General features: G+C 43.7%; 1 protein-coding gene across 3 annotated transcripts in view; it reads left to right on the top strand.

The window, feature by feature from the left end:
• The window catches only part of LRRC49 (leucine rich repeat containing 49), a 174,682-nt gene that overhangs the window by 21,661 nt on the left and 127,530 nt on the right, over nucleotides 1-25,491 (top strand). For all 3 annotated transcript variants that reach the window (XM_058665291.1, XM_058665294.1, XM_058665293.1), the window contains 2 exons: nucleotides 445-511; nucleotides 8,726-8,869. In XM_058665291.1, coding sequence (XP_058521274.1) covers nucleotides 445-511; nucleotides 8,726-8,869 — 211 coding nt within the window. The remainder of the gene's footprint in view (nucleotides 1-444; nucleotides 512-8,725; nucleotides 8,870-25,491) is intronic.

Consider the following 25,491-nt stretch of genomic DNA (forward strand, 5'->3'; position numbering starts at 1 on the left):
TGAATAATGGGAAGATATGAACCATGTGAAAGCTCAGGGGAAGAGCACAGGCAGAAGTGGAGATGGCACAGGAATGCCCCTGTGAGCCTGTGGGCAGACACCAGACTGGCGGAGGCAGGGCTGGGCTAAGTACCCTGTGGAGGGCACGGGGCAGTTGAATTGTACTCTAAAGGAAGGGAAATCCAGGAGCAAGTGTTTTGTCCTGAGGGTCATAGATGCAGACTTGCTCCTCTCTGGAAAGGTTGCATTGAGATTGCCTTTCTGCTGGTGATACTGAGTCTTTAAATGTATAATCCATTTAAGAGAAGCTGTGTTATGAGCTAATATATATTATAGCGACTGTAATATATGTAAAGACCGAGTGAAGTGTTAACATTGGTTACACCAGTATACTTAGTGCGATTTGATTTGTTGACAACTTATCGTACTTATTCTGGCTTTCAGAATCAAGAAAATCTCAAATCTGGAGAACCTAAAAAATTTAGATGTTTTGGACCTTCATGGAAATCAGGTATTGTAAAGCTTTTTTTACTTCATTCCTTTTTGAAAAAAAACATCCAGAAAGTTGGGCGTTAAAAATGTTGTGAGAATCATACTTATATTAAGTTTTCAAGAATTACTTTACTGCTTCACTTAAATTTGTTATTAAGTCTACTTATATAGAATTTTATTAACTGCGTGGTAGATAAAACTTAAACAACTTTGAAGTTCTTACAGTCATACAAGATTTATTTGTTTATTTGTAAGACTCAGAGGGAGTGATATCGTCGTGTTCTGGTTTATTCCCTAAATGCCCACATCAGCAGGAACTGAGCAAAACTGAAGCCAGGAGTCTGGAATGCAATTCAGGTCCCTTGCATGGGTGCCAGAAACCCAAGTACCTGCTGCTTCCCAGGCTGTACAGTGTCACGGCGCTGGGTTCAGAAATGGACCCTGTACTCAATTACAGGCACCCCAATACCAGATAGAGGCCTCCCAAGAGGGATTGTAACTGCTGAATCAAATGTCCACCCTAACAATATTGAGATTTAGTTTCCTGTTAGCGTATGTTTTAAAATTCACGTTATGCAAGCCCAACCCAAGAATTAGAATATTGCTGGTTGCTCTACTTAGGTGCTTATCCTTTGCTCACTTCCTTCATTTCCTCATCAGAGATAACTTCTGTTCCAGATTTCCTGTTTACCATTCCTTTGTGGAGTTTTTAGTTGGCTGTGTCACATGTAAGTGTATCTAGATACAATGTAATTAATGAATAAGAAAAAAAAACAAAGGAAACCCACAGAATGGGAGAAGATCTTCGCACACTACATAGGGGATAGAGGGCTAATCTCCAGAATACACAAAGAACTACAAAACAACCAAAATGCCAAAACAAATAAGCCACTCGAGAAATGGGCACGGGAAATGGGCAGACATTTCACAAAGGAACAAACCCCAATGGCAAATAAGCATATTAAAAAATGCTCAAATTCCCTGGCAATAAGGGAAATCCAAATTAAAATATCAAGGAGGTACCACCTAACGCCAGTAAGATTGGCCCACATGGAAAAAAGCACCAACAACACACGTTGGCGAGGCTGTGGAGAAAAGGGAACCCTACTCCACTGCTGGTGGGAATGCAGGTTGGTACAGCCTCTATGGAAATCGGTATGGAGAACATTCAAACAACTCAAAATCAACATACCGTATGATCCAGCAATAGCACTCCTAGGAATATATCCAAATTACCTGTTTTATGAGAAACCAACATGTATCCCAATGTTCATAGCAGCACAATCAGTAATTGGAAAAACATGGAAGCAACCAAAATGCCCATCAGCAGAGGATTGGATAAGAAAGCTATGGTTCATCTACTCCATGGAATACTACTCAGCTATTAAAAAAAACAAAATGCAGTTCTTTATGGCCAAATGGGCCAAACTGGAAACCATAATGCTAAGGGAAATGAGCCAATCCCAAAAGGTTAGATACCACATGTTTGCCTTAATTTAAGATGATATGATGTTATGTAAAACATGTAATGCTATGTATGTTATAAGTTGTGTATAAACTAAAATTGAAATGTCAATGAGGTGGTCACAGAAGGTGGTTAAGAACTCGCATTGATTTTTAACATATTGGTTACTCATTACTATGCCAACTAATTCCATAATGATGTAAATTTTTGCTGATGGTATATTGGAAGGGTCTCCCTAAGAAGCCGTTGAACTAGGCCGGACAATAAGATGCTGGACTCTATGTTTGGTATATGCTTGCAATGGGGGAATCTCAACTGAACTTGAACTGTGGTTATGCAACAAGGTGGAGGAATCCACCATGGTGGGAGGGTTTGGGGAGGGGTGGGGGGTATCCCAGTACCTATGAAACTGTGTCACATAATACAATGTAATTAAATTAAAAAAAAAGCCTACTGGAAAATACAAAAAAAAATATTGCTTAGTAATAGTATATTTTAATTAATTAATTAAACTTATTTATTTGAAAGGCAGAGAGCTAGATCAATCTTCCAGCTACTGGTTCACTCCCTTAAATGGCTGCCAAAGTTCTGCTGAAGCCAGGAGTCAGAAATTCTATTCAAGTCTCCCAGTGGATGACACAGGCCCAAGGATTTTTGCTGTCTTGGGTGGCTTTACCAGGTGCATTAGCAGGGAGCTGGATCCAAAGCTTAGCAGTCGAGCTTTGAATCGGCACTCTGATATTGTGGCATAACCTATCTAACACAAGGCACTTGCCCCATGTATCTTTTAGTTTAAAAAATGTGGAGCCTACATTATGGCATATCAGATTAAATTGCTGCCTGCAGTGTCAGCATCCTGTATGGGTGCTGGATCAAGTCCCAGCTACTCCACTTCTAGTCCATTTCTCTGCTAAAATGTGCCCAGCAAAGCAAAAGAACATGGCCTGAGTTCTTGGTCCAGACGGAGTTCAGGCTCTTGGCTTTACCTGGCCCAGCCCTGGCCCTTGTGGTCAAGCAGGGACTGAATCAGTGTATGCGAGGGTCTCTCTGTCTCTGTCTTTTTCTCTTTCTCTCTGTAGTTCTGCCTTTTAAATAAATACATCTTTAAAAAATAAAAAAGTGTATTATGTGTTGTTATGTAGTGTTTACTTTTTGGACTTACCTATTTAAAGTAGCTAGAATTTATTCAGTTTCATTGTTATATGTTCCGTGCATGATATGAGTATACAAAAACTTTTTTTTTTTGTATGTATGAAGTTAGTGTTTGGTTTAGTAGTTAAGATGCCTGGATCCCACATCAAAGTGCCTAGGTTTGATACTTGGCTGTTCTCTAAAGTCCAGCTTGCTGCTAATGCGGACTCAGGGAGACAGAGGTGCTGGTTCAACCACTTGGGTCCCTGAGACCCACAGATGGGACTTAGATTTGGTCCCTGACAATTGACTTTGGCCTGGGCTAGTCTTGGCCTTTGCAAACATTTAGGGCATAAATCATTGGATGAAAATGTGTTTTCTCTGTCTGCCTCTCAAAAAATTAATTTATTAAAACCAGAGCAAGACAAAAATGTTTCTTTGGTTTCTTACTGATACTTATTGATAAATATTTCTTTTCTCTCTTTTTAAAAATGTGTTTGTACTATTGTGACCAGTAAGTACTCTCCCTTTAAGATTTATTTTATTTACTTGAAAAGCAGAGTTATAGAAAGGGAGAGAGAGTTATCTTCCATCCACAGAATCACTTCCCAGTTGGCCACAGTTGCCAGTGCTGGGCTAGCCTGAAGCCAGGAGCCAGGGGCTTCTGAGTGCCCCACATGGGTGTGTGTGCCCAAAGACTTGTGCCATCCTTCTCTGGTTTCCCGGGTGCATTGGCAGGAATCTGGATTGGAAGTGGAGTGGCTGGGATTGAAACCAGTATGGGATGTCAATTTCATATGGGATGTCAATGTTGCAGGCAGTGGCTTACCTGATATGCCACAATTCCAGTCCCATGACAGTGCTTTTTAGGAACTTCATTGTGCATTATCTCCTTGTCTATATACTCCAGCTGTACTCTAGGGTATTTATGTAGGAATGAAATGGATGAGTCACAGGTTACTTAAATGTTTAAAACATAGTGCTAGCATCTTTTCAAAGTGATTGTAGCACTCTATAATCCTACCAGCAGTAAAGCATAATTATCCTGTTATTTCATGTCTTGTTCAGTATAGGGAATTTTAAGACTTCGTTTTTGTTGACTGAATTGAATTAAAGTGGTGATGATCTTATGGCTTCTGGTGTTGCTTTATATTTTCCTGATTCCCTTCTAATCTAGGCCCTCTCTTCTATTTAATCCATTTGTTTACTCCTGTGTCTGTCTGAAATTGTACACGTATTTCTGTCATGTTGTACCTCTTTATTCTCTGCCACAGCATCTTGGCTCATTTTTAAGCCTTGCTCTTTCATTAAACTTTCACATTGGGCTACGCAGTCATACGGAATGGGCAGTGACCTCTAAAGGCTGGGTAGCGTCCGTCTCCTGGAGGGAGAGTTGTCCAGTCAGCTGGAGGTGGAAGGGAGGAGGAATCAAAGAGCATTGGCAATGAAAGGCTGTCAGAGCAAAGGCGTCAAGAGTAAGAACAAAACAGTGAGTTGTTTTTTTAAACTAGAGAATAAAGCATGACAGAAGAACCATGAGAAAGCCAGGAGGCTAGATAAGGCTAGATTGTGGAGGGCTTTGCATGACATATGAAGGATTTTGTCTTGTCGCCCACTGTTTTTCATACTCTTTAGAACTGAGTGAAACACTTTATTTTTCTTGTAAGTTTATTCAAGTATCTATGAGATACTCAAAACCATGTCAATTCCATAATGTTGCAAATTGCTGTTGATGTTATGTTGGGACTCTTAATTGACTGGGATGATATTCTACCAGCTCTAACTTCAGACCAGAAATGGTCTCCCCAAGAAACTCTTCAACCCATCTGGACAATCAGTAGCTGGACTCTATGCTTGGTATATGTTTGCAAAGAAAGAATCTTGATTGAATTTGAACTGTAATACTGCATCAAGGTGGAGGAATCCACCAGGGGGGAGGGGAGAGGGAGGGGTGGGGAGATTCCCAGAGCCTATGAAACTGTCACATAATGCAAAATAATTAATAAAAAAAGTATCTATGAGAAATGCTAAACATATTTATGTGATTTTCATGTTCTAATGCACCTTTAAGAACTCAGAGGCATGACCCCGGACACCTGACAAATGAGCCAGGTGCCATTTGATCTGTGTGTTGGCTATGGGCAGCCTGTGGGTGTTGCGGGGGAGGGAGCTCATTGCTAGTTTGCTGACCTGTGTCGTATCTCATAATTTCAGTGTGTATTTATGATGTTCTGTGCATTAAGATTGAACATTTGTACTATAGGAATTATTAATGTCGTAGAACTATTGGAAGGAAGTTTTAAATGAATCTAGTCTTTTTTCAAAACATATAAGCCAAATACATCAAAATTCAGAATACTTCAAAGCCAAGACAGTAGATTTCTAAATTGTCGAGAGATTAAGGATTTTATTATTAATTTTAAAGATTTATTTATTTTTACCTGATAGGCAGAGTGACAGAAAAAGGACAGACACAAAGAGATCTTCCATCTGTTGGTTGACTGCCCAAATAGCCATAGCCAGAGTTGAGCCAAAACGAAGCCAGGAGCCAGGAGCTTCTTCCATCTCTCTCATGTAGATGCAGGGGTTCAAGAACTTGGGCATTTGCAGGCCAGAGGCAGGGAGCTGGATCAGAAGTGGGGTAACTAGAAATCAGACCTGCACTCACATGGGATGCTGGGGCTGTAGGCAGAGGATTAGCCTATTAAGCCACTCTGCCAGTCCCAAGAAATTAGTATTTTAGGCAATACTCAATGCTCAACTCCAGAAATTTAGTATCAGATAATAAAAAAAAAAGTAAAACTAAATGAATTTTTTTTTTGTCCTGTAAGTTTACTTCCACTGGAACTAAAAAATATGCTTTTGCACCTTGTGAAATCAAACAGTTCTTGCACAGATAGGAACATGTTCTGAGGAATGCTAGTGGTGTCAGGAAGTGGGGTGGGGCGTAGGAGGGATGCCGGGAGGGGAATCTGGAGTATAAACCGTTGAGAGTCACTGATGGGGGGGAGACAGAAGGACTGACTGCATGGACTGAAGTAGGGGCAGCAGGCCAGCACAGACACAGGTGGGAAATGCTGAGGCTTGGGAGTTGACAGCGTGGTGGAGATGGACTTGGTTCCAGATGAGATTCTGTTTCTCTTCATGAATGCATGCCTTGGTGTAGATGTGCTGCTGGGATAACATTCTTGCTGTGACATGTTTTCCTTTGGGAAACCTTGCCCTCTCCATGGTTGCTGGCCTGAAAGCAAATCTTGGCCCTTTTTGCACATGGCCAAGTGGGAATGCCGTGTTCACCTGAGAATCCTGCCCTCCCAGAGGTGGGAAGGGGGTCTTGGGACACCCCTGGTTAGCCTGGTCCTTTCTGGAGGCTTCCTAGCATTCCCATCATGGTTGCTCCTGATAGCCACTCAGGGAGTGAGCTCACAGTCACAGCAGTCTTTGCCCAAGGCTTCGCCCATCAGCTTGGTGAATGCCACACCTGCTTGGGGCGCCGGCTTCTGGCTCCAGTGTAGCCACTGTGGCCATTGGGGAATACATCACTGGATGGAAGCTCTCTCTGTGTCTTTGTTTTTTCTTCTCTCTGATTCTGCCTTTCAATTAGATCAAGAAAATAAAATGAAATAAACCAGTAGGCATTTGCACCAATACCACGTGGAATGGGAGAAGATTTTCTAAAATAATCGCCCAGGCGCAGCTAGCAGAAGGCCTAGCTACCACACAGCTAATACAAGTGTTTCTCTGTGCTCCAAGTATCGTTTTTTGAACTCAGGAAAGTTTTATGTTCTGTGTTCAAATGTTGCTTCTTTGCTGCTTCTGTTTCCTGTGTCTGTCATGCATGTTTCTCACTTCCCTGTGTTACTTTGTATTCTTTCTTTCTCTGTTGTCCGTGAGGGTGTTTTTTTCTTTTTGAGAATGTCTTAAACTCAATTACTGTCAATTACTGATTTTTTGTTTGTTTATTTTGCTGCATTGAAAAACCTGTAAGTAATATTTACTTTGGTTTTAAAATGTCTTACTCTGCATCCTATAATCATCTATAACCTTGTTTCTTCACTTTCAATTTTTATATAATTTGTTTCACTGTATATTAGCCAGATAAAAATATTGGAACACAATTTTAAAAAAACACTTATTTTTATTGGAAAGTCAGATATATAGAGAGGAGGAAAGACAGAGAGGCAGATTATCCATCTGTTGATTCACTCCCCAAGTGGCCAAAATGGCTGGAGCCAAGCCAATCCGAAGCCATGAGCCTCTTCCAGGTCTCCCACGTGGGTGCAGGGTCCCAAGGCTCTGGCCCATCCTTGACTGCTTTCCCAGGCCACAAGCAGGGAGCTGGATGGGAAGTGGGGCCGCTGGAATTAGAACTGGCACCCATATGGGATTCCGGTGTGTTCAAGGAGAGGACTTTAGCTACTAGGCTACCCTGCAGGGCCCTGGGACAAATTTTAAACATATTCAGAGGTTACCTTTATATGTTATTGCATTTACAACGAATATGTTTGTCTTTTCAAATGTAGATGGAATCTAGATTGGAATCTAGGCCTTGTTTTCTAGTATAAGAGAGGGTTCAAAAACAACAGGGAAGCTATGTCATAAATTTAAAGAAAGCTTTTTCAGATGACTTACGCTTTGAAGTGTTAGATTAAAAATGTCAATAATGCAGCAGTAGGAGTTCCTATGAATACATTCATCTCTCATGATTATGGAATTCCTTTTTTTTCTACTGCAGCTCATGTATATGAGTCAGGTCCTCCTGTTGCAAACAGAAAGTGCCCTCCACATGGTACTGTGACTAAACATTGCCCCCTCTCTTAAACACTTCCACCAATAACAGAGTGCCCATCCTCACCTCCACAGGGATCCTGGTTCCTCGTGTTTTTTGATACAGATTCTTTTTTTTTTTTTTTAAGATTTATTCATTTTATTACAGCCAGATATACACAGAGGAGGAGAGACAGAGAGGAAGATCTTCTGTCCGATGATTTACTCCCCAAGTGAGCCGCAACGGGCCGGTGCGCGCCGATCCGAAGCCGGGAACCTGGAACCTCTTCTGGGTCTCCCACGTGGGTGCAGGGTCCCAATGCATTGGGCCGTCCTCAACTGCTTTCCCAGGCCACAAGCAGGGAGCTGGATGGGAAGTGGAGCTGCCAGGATTAGAACCGGTGACCATATGGGATCCTGGGGCTTTCAAGGCGAGGACTTTAGCCGCTAGGCCACGCCGCCGGGCCCGATACAGATTCTTGACTGCTCCCAGGATCATGCAAGGTGCATGATTGCCAAGCTAGGAGAAGTTGGCGTCCTTTCTTTTCCCTGCCTTTTCTCTTGGAGGACAGACCTGCTTTGTCAGCATAGATGAGCTTATGCCTTGTGCTCATCATAAGTTTCCTTTTGGCAGGTAGACCGTAGCCTTCACAGGAGCTGGCAGTGTTAGGCACTTAGGGTTGCCCCACATGGTGGACTCATTGATTATCTGATGAAATTTACTTCAAATATTTACTATGGACAGATTGTAAAATATAACCCTGTCGTTAACTTTCACAAGTTAAATGACTTCATATTATTCACAAAACAGGAAATTGGAAATAGATTCTGAATGTCCTAATAATTCCTCCTCTTTTTTTTTTTTTGCAGATTACCAAAATCGAAAATGTCAATCATCTATGTGATTTGAGAGTTTTAAATCTTGCCAGGAACCTTTTAAGTCATGTTGATAATCTTAATGGACTGAATTCACTAACCGAACTCAACCTGCGACACAATCAAATCAGTTTCGTGGTAAGTATGCAAATGGAATCAGTATGCGCTTTCTGGCCTTTTCTTTAAACAGATGCTGTATCATTGCCAAGTAAAACTGCAGTTATTAAATATTTTTCTGGATTTTTTGGTTGTAGATGTAATTATTAAGCTTTGAATTCTTCAGGTGCTTTCCATTTTAAAGGGTCAGTATAAAATTAGAAACAGAATTGCAGTTTCCTCATGAAGTGAACTTAAGTCATGAATGACCCCTGAATCCTTTCCTGTTCTGTAACAGGTGTAGAGTTAATGACAAGGACCTGGTGGGGACTGATATCAATGGGATTATGGCCCTGAGAGTGAAAGGCCCCAGAATAGAGGTTGGAGCTGCGCAGACACCTCAATCCCATGTCCTTGGCAATTGGTGAAGAGCTGCTGGACACAGTGGACAGGGCCTTCTGTCAGATGGCAGAGGTCTACTTCTGGTTTCTGCTTCATCTCCCATCAGTTATGTGCCCTTGGATAAATGACTTCCTGGGCCTCAGTTTAGTTTTTTCGTTTAACTTGATGATGACACTAGATAGTTTGTTGCTAGGCTAGTGTTTGGCTTGCTGACTGAAAACACGGAGATGGTGGAGAACTGGCCTGTGAGCAAGAGAAAAAAAAGAGTGTGATTATGGGGCCAAATTACAGGAAGGAGACCCTTAAACTCTGAGATTGGTGGTTTTGCTGAAATATAGCAACTGAATAGCACCTTGATATCGAAGTCTGTAATATTTGTGCAAATGTGATTACCAGACAGACAACTGTTGAACTCTGTGTGATAAAGTCCAGGAAAACATTGTTTTTCTTCTGTAAATTTCTTTTGTTTTGACTCTATAGAAGAAAAAAGCCTTAAGTTCTTTCTGCTATTATTGAAGTAATTTTTAAAAATAAGATTTATTTTTATGTCTTTATTTGAAATACAGAGTTAGAGAGATGGAGGGAGAGAGAGAAAGAGGGAGAGAGATGGAGGGAGTAAGAGAGAGGGAAGGAGGGAGGGAGGGAGGCAGAGAAAGAGAGATATCTTCCATCTTCTGGTTCACTCCGTAAGTGGCTGCAGTGCCAGCATTGCGTATGGGTTATGGGTGCTGGTTGGTGTCCTGGCTGCTGCACTAACAATCCAGCTCTCTGCTTGTGGCCTGGGAAGGCAGCAAAGGATGGCCCAAAGCCTTGGGCCCCTGCATCCTCATGGGAGACCTGGAAGAAGCTCCTGGTTCCCAGGTTCAGGTCAGCTTAGATATAGACATTGTGGCTACTTGGGGAGTGAACCGGCAGATAGAAGACTGTTTCTCTCTGTTTCTCCTTCTCTCTCTGAAAAGTCTGCTTTTTGAATAAAAAATAAGTCTTAAAAAAAAAAAGCAAAAAAGAAACATAGGGGTAGAAAGAGAGACAGAATTCTCATCCACTGGTTCACTCAGCAGATATGAGTAGTTGTTATTAGTGGGGCATGCTGAAGCTGGGAGCTGGAGACTCATGGTCTCCACACGGGTGGCAGGAACCCTCCTGCACGAGCCATCATCTGCCTCCCAGGGTCTGCACCAGTAACAAGCTGGACCTGAGAGTAGAGCCAGAACTTGATTGTCCACGCTCATTTCATGATCTTAATTTTCTTTAGCGGCTGATAATCTGTTCATGAAGTATCTTGATGTATTATGTTACTCACCAGGTCTTTTTAATGTCTCTCTCTTTCACTAGATTTGTGTGAGTTCCTGAATCCTACACATGGAGAGACTTCTGTGTAGACAGAGTGGGAGAGAAAAAGCAGGCTCATTCTGTAGTTGGCAAAATAAGGACGATTTTACTTTTGAGGGTAGAAGGATGTTATTTTATTTTTTTTTTTGTATCTTTCCCCATCTGATTCTATCCTAGCAGTTTTTAATGCTGTCCAAAGACAGAACATCCACTTCTCTGTCTTGACAAGTATGTCAAGTAATGTATTGTTTAAGAACAGTTCTGGAAGCTTTAGCTGAGGATGTGCCCTACTAACTGCTCTGTGGATTACTATGGAAGTGACAGACACGGGGCAGCACGGATTTGCTGGGGCTCAGGAGTAGCAGACTTTCTATCACACACCTGCTTTAGATCAGCACAAGTAATCACAGTGCAAGTCTGCTCTGGGAGGGGTCCCCACACTGGGCGTGCAGTGAGGTGTGCCCTGCCCCCACACTGGGCATGCAGCTGAGGTTTGCCCTGCTGGGAAAGGTCTGGAGAACAGGATCTCCTGCTATCCTGGGCCGAGGTTCTGGCTGCTGAGGGCTCCCTCTACAAAGCCCCATCAGCTTTCCACCTGCCAGAGATTCAGAGAAACGTTGACCTATTCAGGGAACTCTCTTGTTTGTAGGATTTCCATTAATTTGCTGACATTGTATATTTTTATTGCTTCATACATTAAATCTTGGCAAGATGAAACTAATGCATTCCTTTTCCCTAGCCTGAGTATAAACCTGCGACTTTTTGATACAGAGGTTGTTGGCTTATTCACAAATACTTTTCTTAGAAATTTCAAGCCTAATATCATTTCGGTTTGTGTGAAATCTTTTCAAGAATCATGAAACACGAAAGAATAAGAATAATATTATAAAGATGTGTATATCCACCAATCAACTTAATGAATACAAATCTTTCAGATGTAGTTGAGACTAGTTGTCCCAACTCACTCCTTCCCCACTTTGCAGAGGTAACCCAAACCAGAATTGGGCAGGATTTGGTTACGCTCATACATGAATGCTTCCCTTTCTCCTATATATGTGCACTGCCAGTCTGTAGCAATTGCATGCTTTTAACTTCTAAGTGGCATCATATTACATATGTCTTCTTTTTCAAAAAAATATGTATTCATTTGAAAAGTAGAGTTAGAAGGCAAGAGAGAGATGGACACACTCACACACATGCACACATGCGTGCACACACACACACACACACATCTGCTGGCTCACTTCCTAGATGGCCATAGTGTCTGGGTTGGCTGAAGTCAGCCAGGAGCCTGGAACTCTGACTCTTCCAAGTGTCTGACAGGGTACCACGTACTTGGGCCATGCTGTACTGCTTCACAGTGGGTCAGTACATGGAGATGTCTCTCTGGCTTTTCTTCTGTATCTCTGTGAATCTGTTTTTCAAATACAAATAAATAAATCTTTAAAAGAAAGGAAATCCTTTTATTTTCAGAGATGAGATACAGACAGGTGAATTGAGAGCTCCCATCTGCTGGTTCACTCTCCAGATGCCTGTAAAAGCTAGTTGCGGGCTAGGACCCAAAGCCAGGGGCTAGTAACCCAATCCCGGTCTCCCATGTGGGTGACAGGAGCCCAATCACTTGAGCTATCACTCCTGTCTCCTAAGGAGTGCATTGACAGAAAGTTGGAGTTAGGAACCGGAGTCAGGTATTGAAACCAGCTACTATGATGTGGGAGCTGGGCACCTAAACCATTCTGCCAACGTGTACCTTCTTCCGGGACAGTGTTATGGCACATTGGGTTAAGCTGCTGTCTTTGACTCTTTGATCGCATGTTGAAGTATTGGTTTGAGTCCAGCTGCACTGCTTCCAATCTAGCTACCTGCCAATGTACCTGTAAAAACAGTGAAACATGGCCCGTGCTTGGGATCTGCCATCCATGTGGGAGACCTAGATCCTGACTCCTGGCATTGGTCTGGTCCAGTACGTTCTGAGACAGCCATTTGGGGAGTGAACCAGCAGATGGAAAGTCTCTCCCGCTCTCTCTTCTTACTGTCACTCTGTCTCTCCCTCTTTCTCTCTAGCTTTCTACATTTTGGTGAACATGCTGCACAGACTGTAAAATAGGGGGTGTGGCCTGATTTCCCATGTATGAATATGTTTTATCATCTTCATTGAAAAGACCTCGATTTCACCATTGAATTATAGGCAATTCTGTTGAAATCAAGTGAAAACTGGATGTGTCATTTTCTGTTCTATTCCTTTGTCTGCTGCTGATCTGTCCTTTTGTGCCACAACATGCCTTGCTAACTACTCTAGCCATGTTACCTGCAAGTAGAGTGGAAATTCAGAAACTGCTGCAGCCTTACGGTACCTACAGATATGCATTCGTTTTGCGTAATTTGCTTTCTGCATAAGCAGAAGAGTATTTTGTAAATGAAAATATGGTTAAGTAAATCTAAAAGCAATTTTTTAAAATGATGAAGTAAATTTTTGATTATCATAAGTTTATTTTTTCCAATCTATATAAAATTATTGCCATATGTAACAGAGTGTTAATTTTATGGCTTAATATTTGTGTTTCTTGGATCTATAGATTCCTGTCTTTCATTGATTATTGAAAAATTCTGAGTCTGTGTTTTCAAGTATGGCATTTTCGATGTCTTCCTTTCTGCTTTCCAAATACCTAGTTAGCCTTGTGTTGACCTTTCCCTACCAGCCTTTGCTCCAGACCCATTATAGTTTTATCATTCTTAACATTTCTGTGTTGCATTTCCACACACTTATTCTTTTTCCCTTTTTTAAAAATTATTTTATTCATATGATGTTAACAAATTTGACGTGTTTCACAACACAATTTTGGGAGCATAGTGACACTTCTCCCCTCCCCTCCCTCCTGCCTGCTTCCCCCTCCCTCCTGCCTGCTTCCCCCTCCCTCCTGCCTGCTTCCCCCTCCCTCCTGCCTGCTTCCCCCTCCCTCCTGCCTGCTTCCCCCTCCCTCCTGCCTGCTTCCCCCTCCCTCCTGCTGCCTTTGTGCTTTTTATTTCTCCCACATTTTTACCATGACACACTCTCAGTTCACTTCTCAACCACAGGCTTAACATTCCGCTAGGTAAAGAATTCAACAACTTGAAAGTAGGAAATAAAAAACCTACCATTCCTCAAGAGTATATTCAAAGGCCAGGTGTAGCAGTCAGGTCACTTCAATCCTATAGATTATATTTGTGGCATTCTGTGTTAGTTACTACAGATCAGGGAACTTGTATGATGCTTGTCTTTTGGGGCCTGGCATCTTTCATTAAACATAGTGGTTTCTGTTTGCTTCCCTTTTGTTGCAAAAGATAGGATCTAATTCAATAGAATTATGGTTGAGTAGTATTTCATAGTGTCTATATCCATGTTTTATTTATCCAGCCATCTGTTGACACACATCTGGGTTGATTCTGTATCTTAGCTATTGTGAACTGAGCTACAATGACCACGGGTATACTTTCATTTCTTTTTCTTTTTTCTTTTATTTTTAATATTGTTTACATAGTTGAGAAGGACACACACCAATGTGGGCCTCTGATTAGAGTGGGGAGATTCATGTATGGATGGAGGAAGATGGGTGGGACATATCTTTCAGTGTTTTTTTTCTTGTGTCCACAGGAAAGGAAGGTGAGTATCAGCATCTGGGGCTAGAGGGCAGTCATTTGGTGACACCTTAGAGACCCCGATGTGGGGAAGAGTATTCTGAGGGTGTTACTTGAGTGGTTTTGATAGTTCTGAGACATTGTTGGTTTTATTGGCTTGAGGGAGGAGACAATGTTTGTAAAGTCTGTTGGTTGACAAAGTATATCTTAGTGTATCCACAGACCCAGGAACATGCTGTAAAGCATGGCTAGGAGAATTGCCCAACCTTTTCTGCTTTCTATCCTCTGATGAGGAGTTAATGCCTCCTGTGGACTGACCTAGATGAGCTGGCCATCATGTTCTCTGTGTGCATCTGGACATGCTGTCCACAGCACAGGTATCAGCAACTGAGGAAGCCCAGACCCAATACATGCACACCAAGGTTAGACTACACATCCTATAATTTTTCCTGTGACCAAGGTCCTGAGTCCAGCAGTCTAGTTGGGGAGTCCCCCAAGAAACCTCATATAGGGTAACCTCAGACTTGACTCTTGTGCATGCCAGCCAGTGCAGGGTCAGGTTTGGTCTGTTATCTGCACCAGCCAGTGCACATATTGCTGTATGCAGCTGGCTGGTCATTTTCGTCTTGGCCACATATGTTGTATGAAACAACAAACCAATTGGTGTTACAGCTCAGGCCAGCCAACCTGCCACAGGCCCAGTCCTCATGGATGTCAGTGTGTGCCACAGCTTGGTTGGGGTAGTCCCCAAAACCCTGACCAGTCCTGCTCCAGTCCTGGTTTTTGTATGTGTCAGCATCTGCTGCAGCTTAGCCAGGCTTAGCTCACATCCCAACCAGCTCTTGTGTACACCTATGGGTGCTGCAGCTTAGCTCAGCCTGCCCCACCCCCAGATCTGGCTCTCATGTGTATCAATAGCTGATGCCACTGCCTTGTTCTGCCTGGCCTGCCCCCAGCCCTGGTTGTTGTGTTCAATAGCAATAGGTTCAGCCTAGCATGGGAGAGCCCACGGTTCTGCCAGGTATGTTCCCAACCCCTGATCTTGTGCTTGCCAGAGGATCCTGTGGTCAAGCTGACATGACTCACACCCAGTCCTGGAACTTGCTATCTGATGCTGTGGCCTAGCCTGGCTGACCCATATGCATTCTGGTTCTTGTGTGTGCCCGGTGGGCAAGCAGCCTAACCCAGCCTGGGCCTCCTCCAGACCAACTTACCCCCAATCCCAGCTGAGAGCTGTCAGGCTCACCGGTGGAAGCCGCAGCCCAGCAAGGAATCCCCGAAGTTCCCCTCAAGGTGTGCTCCCAGAACTGGATCTTGCATGTGCCAGCAGGTGCTGCAGCCCAGTCTGAAATGGCTCACCCCAATCTCATCATTCACAAGCAGGTGCTATAGCCTGGCTTAGCCTGACCCACTCTCAGTCCCAGCTCTCATTGGTGGGTGCAGCAACCTAGCCAAGCCTGGCCCACCTTCAGCCATCTTTGAACTGACAGGTATTGCCATCCATCTTGGCCTGGCCTCCATCCTGTGCTGGCTCTCACTCATGCCAGTGTGTGCTGTGGACTGACCTGATCAACCTCCTCACCCTGACCCACCTCACACATATACCAGACTAGCCTGGTCTAGCCTGCTCCCTGCGACGGACCGGCTCGGCCGGGAGCAATCAGTCCGACGGGAACAGGACCCCGGGAACGGTGGGCAAGGATTCGGCGAGTGACAAACAGACACGACAACTCAAGGCAGTTGTATCTGAGTGCATTTTGTAAAAGCAAGGCATCAGCTTATATACAATAGATTATTGCAAAGGGACATTTTCTTGCTTATTCATGTGGTTACATTTCTACAAACAATTATTCCAGGGAGGTAAGCAGGTCTGACGAAAAAAGATTGTTCTCTAATAGCCTGGTGACAGACTGCAGTTGCTATTTCTTGTGGACACAGTTTGGCACCAGCTACAGTTTTAATCATTAAGCGATTAGCTCTCATTGTGTTTTGTGCCTTACATTGGTTTTAATATTAACTTGTCTATTTTTCTTAGCTTTTCTTCCTGTATGGCTTTTTAAGTTATAGATTTCTACTATAATTTTCTTTTTAGGAATTCTCAAAAATAGTCCTAGGTAGGTTTACTAAAGCTAGTGACTTAATGGTTTTTATTCTATACTGCTTGCCATCCTTGTCCAGTCTCTTGTCAGAAGGCTTCATAGAACTATAAAGGAACATTGAGCCTTTGCCGCACATAAACAATATTATTCCAGCCATAAAGATAAGAGCAAAGAGAGTACAGCCAGGAATGCCAAGACCACCAGAGATGCAGCCGAATCCAGGAGGCATCCTTCCTTGAAGCTTCCGCCTCGGCCCGGCGATTTCTCACGCAGGCTCCACTGGAGGTGGCGTGACAGCTCCCAGCCCCAGTTCTTGGGCTCACTAGTGGGAGCTGGCCCAACAGGGAGATTCCCCTAGTTCCTCTGACAGCTCTCGCCTAAATGAATCTCATGTGTGCTGGTGGGTGCTGCTGCCCAGACTGAAGTGGCCAGCCCCCACCCCTGACACTCATTGGTGGATACTGTAGCTTAGCCTGACTGACCTGCACCCGTTCCAGCTCTCACCAGTGTGTGCTATAGCTCAGCTTGGCCTGGCCCACTCCCAGACCTAGCTCTCATGTAACCTGGTGGGTTCTGCGGCCTAGCCTGGTCTGTCCCATACCCATCCTGGCTCTTGTAATTGCCAACTGGTGCTGGAGCCCAACCTAGTCTGCCCCAAACCCAGCCCATATGCATGCCTATGGCTGCTGCAGCTTTGGCTAACCTGGTCTGCCCACAGATCCAGCTCTCACATTCACCAGTGGGAGCTGGAATGAGCAGTAGAGTTCCCAGCATCCTCCTACCAGGCCTGTTCCCAGCCCCAGGTCTTGTGCATGCTGGTGGATGATTCAACCCAGACTGGTATAGCCCATCTTTAGCCTCAGCTCTTACTGGTGGGTGTTGCAGCCTAGCAGAACCAGGCACAGTCCACACCTTGTCCTGGAGCTCATGCATCCCAGCCGGTGCTGCGGCCTGTCCCAGTATGAACTGTCCCCAGACTTGATCCACAAAAGTGCTGAAGAGTACCTTGCCTGGCCTGACCTCAGCCCTGGCTATTGTGCTCCCCTGTGGGAACTGCAGGCTAGTAGAGAAATCCCCCAAACTCCCTGCCAAACCTGCTGACAGCCCTGTATCTCATGCATGCCAGTGGGGGCAGTGGCCCTGCTTGGTATGGTCTGCCCTCAGTTGCGACCCTTGCCTGTGCTGGCTGAGTCATATGTTAGATGTATTTTCAGATCTCTGAGTACCTTTTCCTTGTATCATCACTGGCATCTATTTTTATTTGTATACATTTTTTATTTCCTGATGATGGTCTTTCTAGCTGAGGTTGAGGTGAAACCTCAGTGTGGTTTTAATTTTTATTTCGCTGGTGACTAGTGATCCTGAGCATTTTTTCATGTGGTGACGGGCCATTTGTATTTCATGTCTTAAAATTTGCTCATTCATGTTACCCACTTTAACTGGGTTGTTTGTTTTTTCTTGTTGAGTTTCTTGACCTGTTTATATGTCCTGGATAGTAACCCTCTATCAGTTGCATAGCTTGCATATATTTTCGCCCATTTTGTTGATTGCCTCCTCACTTTGTTGATAGTTTCCTTCGCAGTGTGGAAGCTTTCAGGCTTCATGTAACCACTCTCATTTATTTTTATTTTGATCGCCTGTACTTCTGGCATCTTTCTCATGGTTTTTTGGCCTATTCCTATGTCCTGCGGAGTTTTGCCTGTGTTTATCTAGAGTAATTTGGTGGTATCAGGTCATAGATTTAGATCCTTGATCTGTTAGAGCTGATTTTTGTAAAAGGTATGAGATTGGGGTCTTATTTTGCACTTCTGCACATATGGATTCAATATTCTCAGTAATATTTGTTGAAAAGACTGTCCCTTCTCCCTGGACTGATTTTAGTTCACTTGTCAAAAATTAGTGGCTATATTTGTGAGGGTTCATTTCTGAGATTTCTGTTCCATTAATCTGCATGTCTATTTTTGTGCCAATACTTACCTTTTTGATTACAATTGCCAGTAATATGTCTTAAAGTCCAATACTGTATTTCCTCTACTTTGTCTTTGTTGTGGGAGATTGCTTTAGAGGGGATCCCATGCTGCTGGAAGACCAGACCTGGACCCAAGCTGGCAGGGAGGCTGTGAATTGCCTGGGGGCGGGGTTTGGAGATGTTTGGGAGAGGGGACTGCTGAGAGAGTATTTTACAGGTGTGGAATCTTTTGGGGGATTACAAGGAACAGGCCATTGCACTCACAGATGAGGACTGACTTTGGGGGGCTTCCATGGTCCAGAAGGCTGCATTTGCAAGTAAACAAGGGAGCTGAGACTGGGTGGTTTAGAGAGGGGAAGTGCTATGTGTCAGTCCACACACAGTCAGACCAGTGCAGCCACCCACATGGAAGACCTGAGCTGAACTAGATAGAATAACTTGCTACCTGCTGCCACACAAGAAAGCTAGGGCTGGAGATCCTGCCTGGCAGGGCTAGGCCACAGTACCTATCAGTGAGTGTTGGAGCAGAGAATGGGTTACACAAGGCTAGGGCATGACAATAACTGTCATGTAAGACAACTGGATCTGGGTTCAGATTTTGTAGGGGATTTGTGAGCTCACTCCTGTGGGACTGCAGCACCCACTGATTTGTTCAAAAGCTGGGAGTGGTGATCAAGCTAGGCATGACCATGAAATTCACCAAAACTCATGGGAACTGGGATTAGCAACAGTCTGGGCAGACCCAGGCTGCAACGCCTGTGGGCACACACTACAACTGGTTTCAGGAGCAGGCTAGGCTACGGTACCCACCAGCACATGCAAAGGGTAGGAACCTAACATCCACCAGCACTCGTGAGATCCAGATTTGGGAGTGGGCCTAGTGGGAGAACTTGGGGAACTCCATGACTAGGTTGCAGCTCCCTGCTGGTAAGCGTGAGGGCTGGGACTGGGGATGGGCCAGGCCAGGCAGGGCTGCACACTCATCAGCATGTGTATGCGCTGGTGCAGGGGGCTCACCTGGCTGGCCAAGCTGTAGCACCCACTGGCATGTGTGGGAGCCAGGAGTGTGTGTAAACCACATCAGGCTAGACGGATTCACATAGAGCCAGGTTAGGGACAGGCTGGGCAAGGCTAGGCTGTAGCACCCACTGGCAAGAGTTGGACCAGGAATAGGCCAGATCAGGCTAGACTGCAGCATCTGCTGGCAATTGCTGAGACTAGGTTAGGGACTTGTTAAGGGGGATGAGAGCAGCCACCAAGATCCAGGGCTGGGAGCAGGCCTGGTAGGGGACTTTAGGGGTCTCCCTTGTTAGACTGTGGTTCCCATTGGTGAGAGGGTCAGGACTGGGAGATGGACCAGCCTGAACATGGCTGCAACACCCCTCATGTGTATGGACTGGATCTGCAGGAGGGTCAGACTATGCCAAACCCCAATACTCGCTGGTGCTTATGACAGCCAAAGTGGGTGTGGGATGGGATGGGCTAGGTTGTGACAATTAATATCCACAGGAGAGTTGTGTCTGGGGGTGGGCTAGGCATTGCTGATTGTCAAAATGGATACTGGTCTGTTAGGGAGGGCTGTGGTATCTACCAGTGAATACCTGAACTTGAGGTGGGTCATGCAGGCTGGGCCAAGCACCCACTGGTACATGCAAGATCCATAGGTGGGAGCAGGTCTGATAGGGGAGTTTGAGGAACTCCCCTGTTAGGGCTTAGCTCCTACTGGTAAGCATGAAGCTGAAGCTAAGGGTAGCCTGGGTCAGGCCAGTATATAATACCCATCAGCATATGAGTAGGTGGAAATGGAGGGAAGAGGTGCAGGCTGGGCTGAGCCAGGCTGCAGCACCTGACAGCAAATGCTGAGATGAGGCCAACCATGGCAGACTGGGCTGCAACACCCTCCAGTGTGCACAAAACCCAGTGCTGGGGCAAGTCTGGTAGGGAAACGTTAGGGGGGGCACTGCTCCCACTGGTGAGTGTGAGAGCTAGGACTGGGGTGGACTGGGCTGGGCAGTGCTGCAGCACCCATCTACCTCAGTGTGAGCTGGGTTTGGAAGAGGGCCAGGCTAAGCTAGGTTACTGCATGTACTCGCACATGTAAGAGCCAGAATAAGTGCAAACCAGCTGGACATTGTTGCAGTGTCTGTTGGCAGGTACTGGGTCTGAATGCAAGTCATCTCAGGCTGACAACACACTCTCTGGAAAGTACAAGACCTGGGGAAGGGAGTGGGTCTAGTAGAGGAGCCATGGGCACTCCTCTGCTAGGCTGCATCTCTCCCTGGTGAGCATGAGAGCCAAAGCTGGGGGTGAGCCCAATTAGACAAGATGGCAGCACCTGTTGGCTTACATGTGAGCTGGATCTGGAGGTGGGTTGGGCAGAGCTAAGCTGCAGCATTATGGGTGTGTACTAGCACTGGATGGGATGTGAGACATGCTGGACTAGAATGCTGCACATCTTAGCACATGTAGGTACCAAGGCTGAGGGTGGGTCTGGGGAGGTTTTTAGGGGTTGACCCAACTAAGCTTCAGTGTGCAAGATCTGGGTTTGTGGCAGGTTGGGTTGGGCCAGGCCGTAGCACCCATTGTTTTGTGTGGGAGATTGACAAAGCAACTACATTCACTGGTATGTGCATAGGCTGATGTGGGTGACAAACTGAACTTGACCCCACACTAGATGGTTCACAGGCAAGGTTTCTTGGGGGACTCCCTAACTAAATTGCTGGATTATTAAGGGAAAAAAAAATCACAAGATATGATCCAACCTTGGAGTTGCATTAGGGCTGGGGCTCCTCAGTTGGTGATCCCCATTCAGTGGAGAACATACTCAGATGGCCACGAAGGACATGACATCCGGTCCATCTATGCCAGCAGAGGAAGTCAGGTGCCATGTCAGAGGAAGGAAAGCAGAGCAGGTTACACAAGTCTTCTGGTGAGAGTTTGGCAGCAAGTGTCTTGGTGTGTGGATGCAGTAGTGTAGACTTTGTCAACCAATAGACCTTGGAAAGATTTTTCTCAACTTTGAAGCAAGGAAACCAACAATGTCTCAGAGCTATCAAAACCACTCTGGTAGCACCCTCAGAACATTCTTCCCCACATAGGGGTCTCTAAGATGACATCAAATGACTGTTCATTACTGGATGCTGATATAGTTTGGCAGCAAGAAGCAGCACCGCCCCCCCCCCCCCCGCCCCGCTAACTTCACCCTGCCCCATGCCCTGTCACCATAGATAAAAGAGAAAAGGGAAAAATTGGGAACACTTGCCTCATCCACCTTTCTCCATGCCCCAACCCTTCCAACCTTGCTTAGAGGCCCACATGGGCATACACCCTTCTTAACTAAGTAAACAGCATTAAAAATGATGATTTTAGCTGTTCAGGGTCACTTGTGTTTCCATATGAATTTTAACATTTTCTTTTTCAGATCTGAGAAGAAGAAAGTCATAGGTATCTTGATTGGAAGTGAGTCTATTAGGTGCCTTTGACAGTACAGGCATCATTGAGGATAGTAATCCTTCATATCTAAGAAAATGAAAGATTTTTCCATTTTTTGGTTCTTCTATTTCTTTAATGTTTTGTAATCTTCATCATAGAGATCCTCCCTATCCTTAAATTTATTTCAAAGTGTTTACATTTCTTTGCAGCTATTGTGAATGAGAGTGATTCTACCGGTTCTTCCTCAGCCATGGAATTGTTAATGTGTGGAAAGGCTATTGATTTTATATCCAGTCCAGATTTTATATTCCAGTAGTCTCAGCAGAATTTATTTGATTCCCTGTATAGAGAATCATGTTGTCTGCAAACAGGAATAGTTTGACTTCCTCCTTTCCAGTTTGATGTCTTTTTCTTGCCTACTGATTCTGGCTAGAACTTCCAAGACTATATTGAATAGCACTGGTGAGAGTAGGTCTCTGTTTTTGGTTCCGGCTATTGGTGAAAATGCCTTCAACTTTTCCCCATTCAGTATGATGCTGACAACTGATTTCCATACATTGCCTTGATTTTGTTGAGGAATGTCCCTTTCATACCTGATTTGCCTAACGATTTTATCATGAAGGGATGTTGTATTTTATCAAATGCTTTCTCTGCATGTATAAAGCTAATGTGATTTTTATTCTCCATCTTGTCACTTGATTTGGGTGAATGATCTTTCTGGTTGCTGTTGGGTTTGACTAAATAGTATTTGGTTGAGGATTTTTGCATCTTTGCTTATCAAGGATATTGGTCTATAGTTCTATTTCTCATGTCTTTTTTTGACTTGGGAATTAAGGTTATGCTGGTTTCACAGAAGGAGTTCAGGAGGATTTGCTGCTTTCTAATCATTTTTGAACAGTTTGAGAAGCATTGGAATTATTTGTTGAAGTTTGGTAGAATTCAGCAATGAAGCCATCTGGTCTTGGTCTTTTATTTGTGGGGAAGGATTTAACGACTGACTCAATGCCATAGTTTTTGGTCTATTTAAGCTTACTGTGTCATCATGACTCAGTTTGGCTAGATTTCTACAGATTTATTCTATAGTTCCACTTCAGGTTCCCTAATTTTCCCCTCAGTATATTTAATGTGGTTTTTAGTCCATCCAATAAGGTTTTAATAAAGACCACAATGTTTTGTTTCTACTGCTTGAATTTTTCTTCCCATAAATGCCCAGTTTTCTTTATTTAGTACCCCATTTTCTCATGTTTTGAATTCTTTCGTTCTTGTAATAATTTTAAACTTAACTGTTCCACAATCTTTATCAGGTCACTATATTTTATTAAATATTGGCAATTTCACATATATTGCCTGAAATGTTTGCTAACTCTTGCTCCTAGTAATTTTCTCTTTATACTTTGGTGTTCTGGATTGTTCAGTGTGCTGTGAAATCTTCAGTTTGTCTTGAGGCTTCCTTTCTTTCTTTTTTTTTAAATTTAGCTATTAAATCTGGCTCTCCTAGATTAGGAAGACTGGACTTGCCCTTAGCTAATCAGTACCTGATTATTTTGTCTGGTTTTTAGCTTCCCTCTAATTTTTCTTCATTAGGATTTTGAGAGCAAGGTAGAAGAAAACCAGATGAGCAGAGTAGGGTGGGCCTGATCTCACAATGATATTTCCACAAACTGGATGATGAGCGCACAGAGCAGACTCGGTCACTGGGTTTTTCCATTGCTACTTAGCCTGTGTACAGTTGTCCACGGAACGGCTTCCCCATCATCCTCTCCTCCTGTGGTTTGTGTCTGCTTCCTAAAATGATGGGTATGGCAGGCAGTTGTTGTGGAATTAATTCAATGAACTTTTACTAAGAAGGAGTACTTTTTTGCTTCTGAACTTGCTTGGTGATTTGTTAATAATGGTTTGTGGTTCTCGAAGTTGATTGCCCTGTATGTTGTTACTCTGATGTTTTGTATGACAGACTGGGTAACGCTAGTCAAAGTAGCTGTGATTTTATTGTAGTCATCTTTGTCCTACTTAGTGCATACCAAACCTCCTTCCTGTTTCACTTTTCTTTCTTTCTCTGTGGGAGGCCGCACTAAAGATAGCTCTAGTAATACATGCTCCACACTTGGTCAAGTTGCTGAGTCATTTAGTTGTTTTCTGAAGTGTAGAAATACCAGAGAAGTGATGTCTGGGCAGGTAGAATAGGCTTGTTTCTCAAATGGCAAGTCATGATTATTTTGAAAAGCAGAATTATAATCTGAGAATGATAGTGAAATAATTTTGTCTATTTAAAAAGTTCATATTTTCAAAGCACATGGGTTTACGTGTTCAAAAACATTTTGAGCATGATGTTAAGTTTAATGTTCTTGTTAAACACTGTGTATCTAAGACAATTAGCAGATGAATATCAGATGAGCTGCAGTCACCCCTCCATACAGACATTTGGTTTCATCTTCTACATGTTACCATTCTGGCTGCTTTGTCACAGTTTCTCTATACTGAGAAGAAGTGTTAGGAATATTTAGTGCTTTATGGTAAAATAAATGTGATGCCTTTTTCTCAGAGTTGAGGATTTAGCTTCCTTTCATTATCACCGCAATGTCTCCTTTCCCCATCATTCCAAAAATTATTATCTCCTATTTAGGGCATAAGCAGATTGGTAAATGCTTGCTACTCCAAAGTGCCTCCAGCATGACCTATTATTGATCATGGAAAGCTGACAGACAAGACGAGTGCATCACACAGTCCTGGTTGTCATTTCAAGGGCAGAGGCAGCTCTTCATCTTTGAGTTTTGGTGGTTCTGTTTTAGGGCAGGTCTCTTAATGCACAGGCTTGATTTAAGTTAATACAGTTCTGATATGAAAGGTTTGTGGTGGTTGACAGAGCAAGGTGAGGATTTCAAAGTGGAAGTGATAGTGATCCAATTTCCCCCAATATTGATTTGGTTTTACGGTTGTTGATTAATGCCAAAGTCTGGCGATAGAACCCTGAACATTTCTTCTGTGTGAGCAGAGACATGGGATCATCGGTTTCATTTTCTCCCTGTAGGAGACATCCCTCTTGAGAGCATTCTGTCCTCTGTCTCTGCTGGCTCCTGCACCTGCTTTCCCTGAGCCACTCTTTGATTTCCTTTTATTGTTTTATTTTTATTATTTTTTAAAGATTTACTTATATATTTGAAAGAGTGACAGAGAAGAGCAGAGAAGAAAAAGATCTTCAGTCCTCTAGTTCACTCCCCAAATGGCCACAAAGGCCAAGGTTGGGCCAGGAAGAATTCAAGACTGCAGAACTTCGGGTCCGGCGCAGTGGCCTAGCGGCTAAAGTCCTCGCCTTGAAAGCCCCAGGATCCCATATGGGCACCGGTTCTAATCCCGGCAGCTCCACTTCACATCCAGCTCCCTGCTTGTGGCCTGGGAAAGCAGTCGAGGACGGTCCAATGCATTGGGACCCTGCACCTGCGTGGGAGACCTGGAAGAGGTTCCTGGTTCCTAGCTTTGGATCGGCGCAGTACCATCCGTTGCGGCTCACTTGGGGAGTGAATCATCAGACGGAAGATCTTTCTCTCTGTCTGTCCTCCTCTCTGTATATCTGACTTTGTGATGAAAATAAATAAATCTTTTTTAAAAAAAAGAAAAAAAATTTGATAATATAGATTTAAAGCAAAATTTATTTTGTAAATGAAGATAATTAGAAAGTACTATAATTTTATCAAACAACTGAATGAGATCTTTTCCCCAAAATTATAGCCTGATGTTATTGGACTTTATGTTACAATTGCAGAAAATTCTGTCTTTTTTTTTTAAATAAATTTTATTTTTTAAATAATGATTACATG

Source organism: Ochotona princeps, chromosome 6, assembly GCF_030435755.1.
Source record: "Ochotona princeps isolate mOchPri1 chromosome 6, mOchPri1.hap1, whole genome shotgun sequence".
In the NCBI taxonomy this organism is placed as follows: Eukaryota; Metazoa; Chordata; class Mammalia; order Lagomorpha; family Ochotonidae; genus Ochotona; species Ochotona princeps.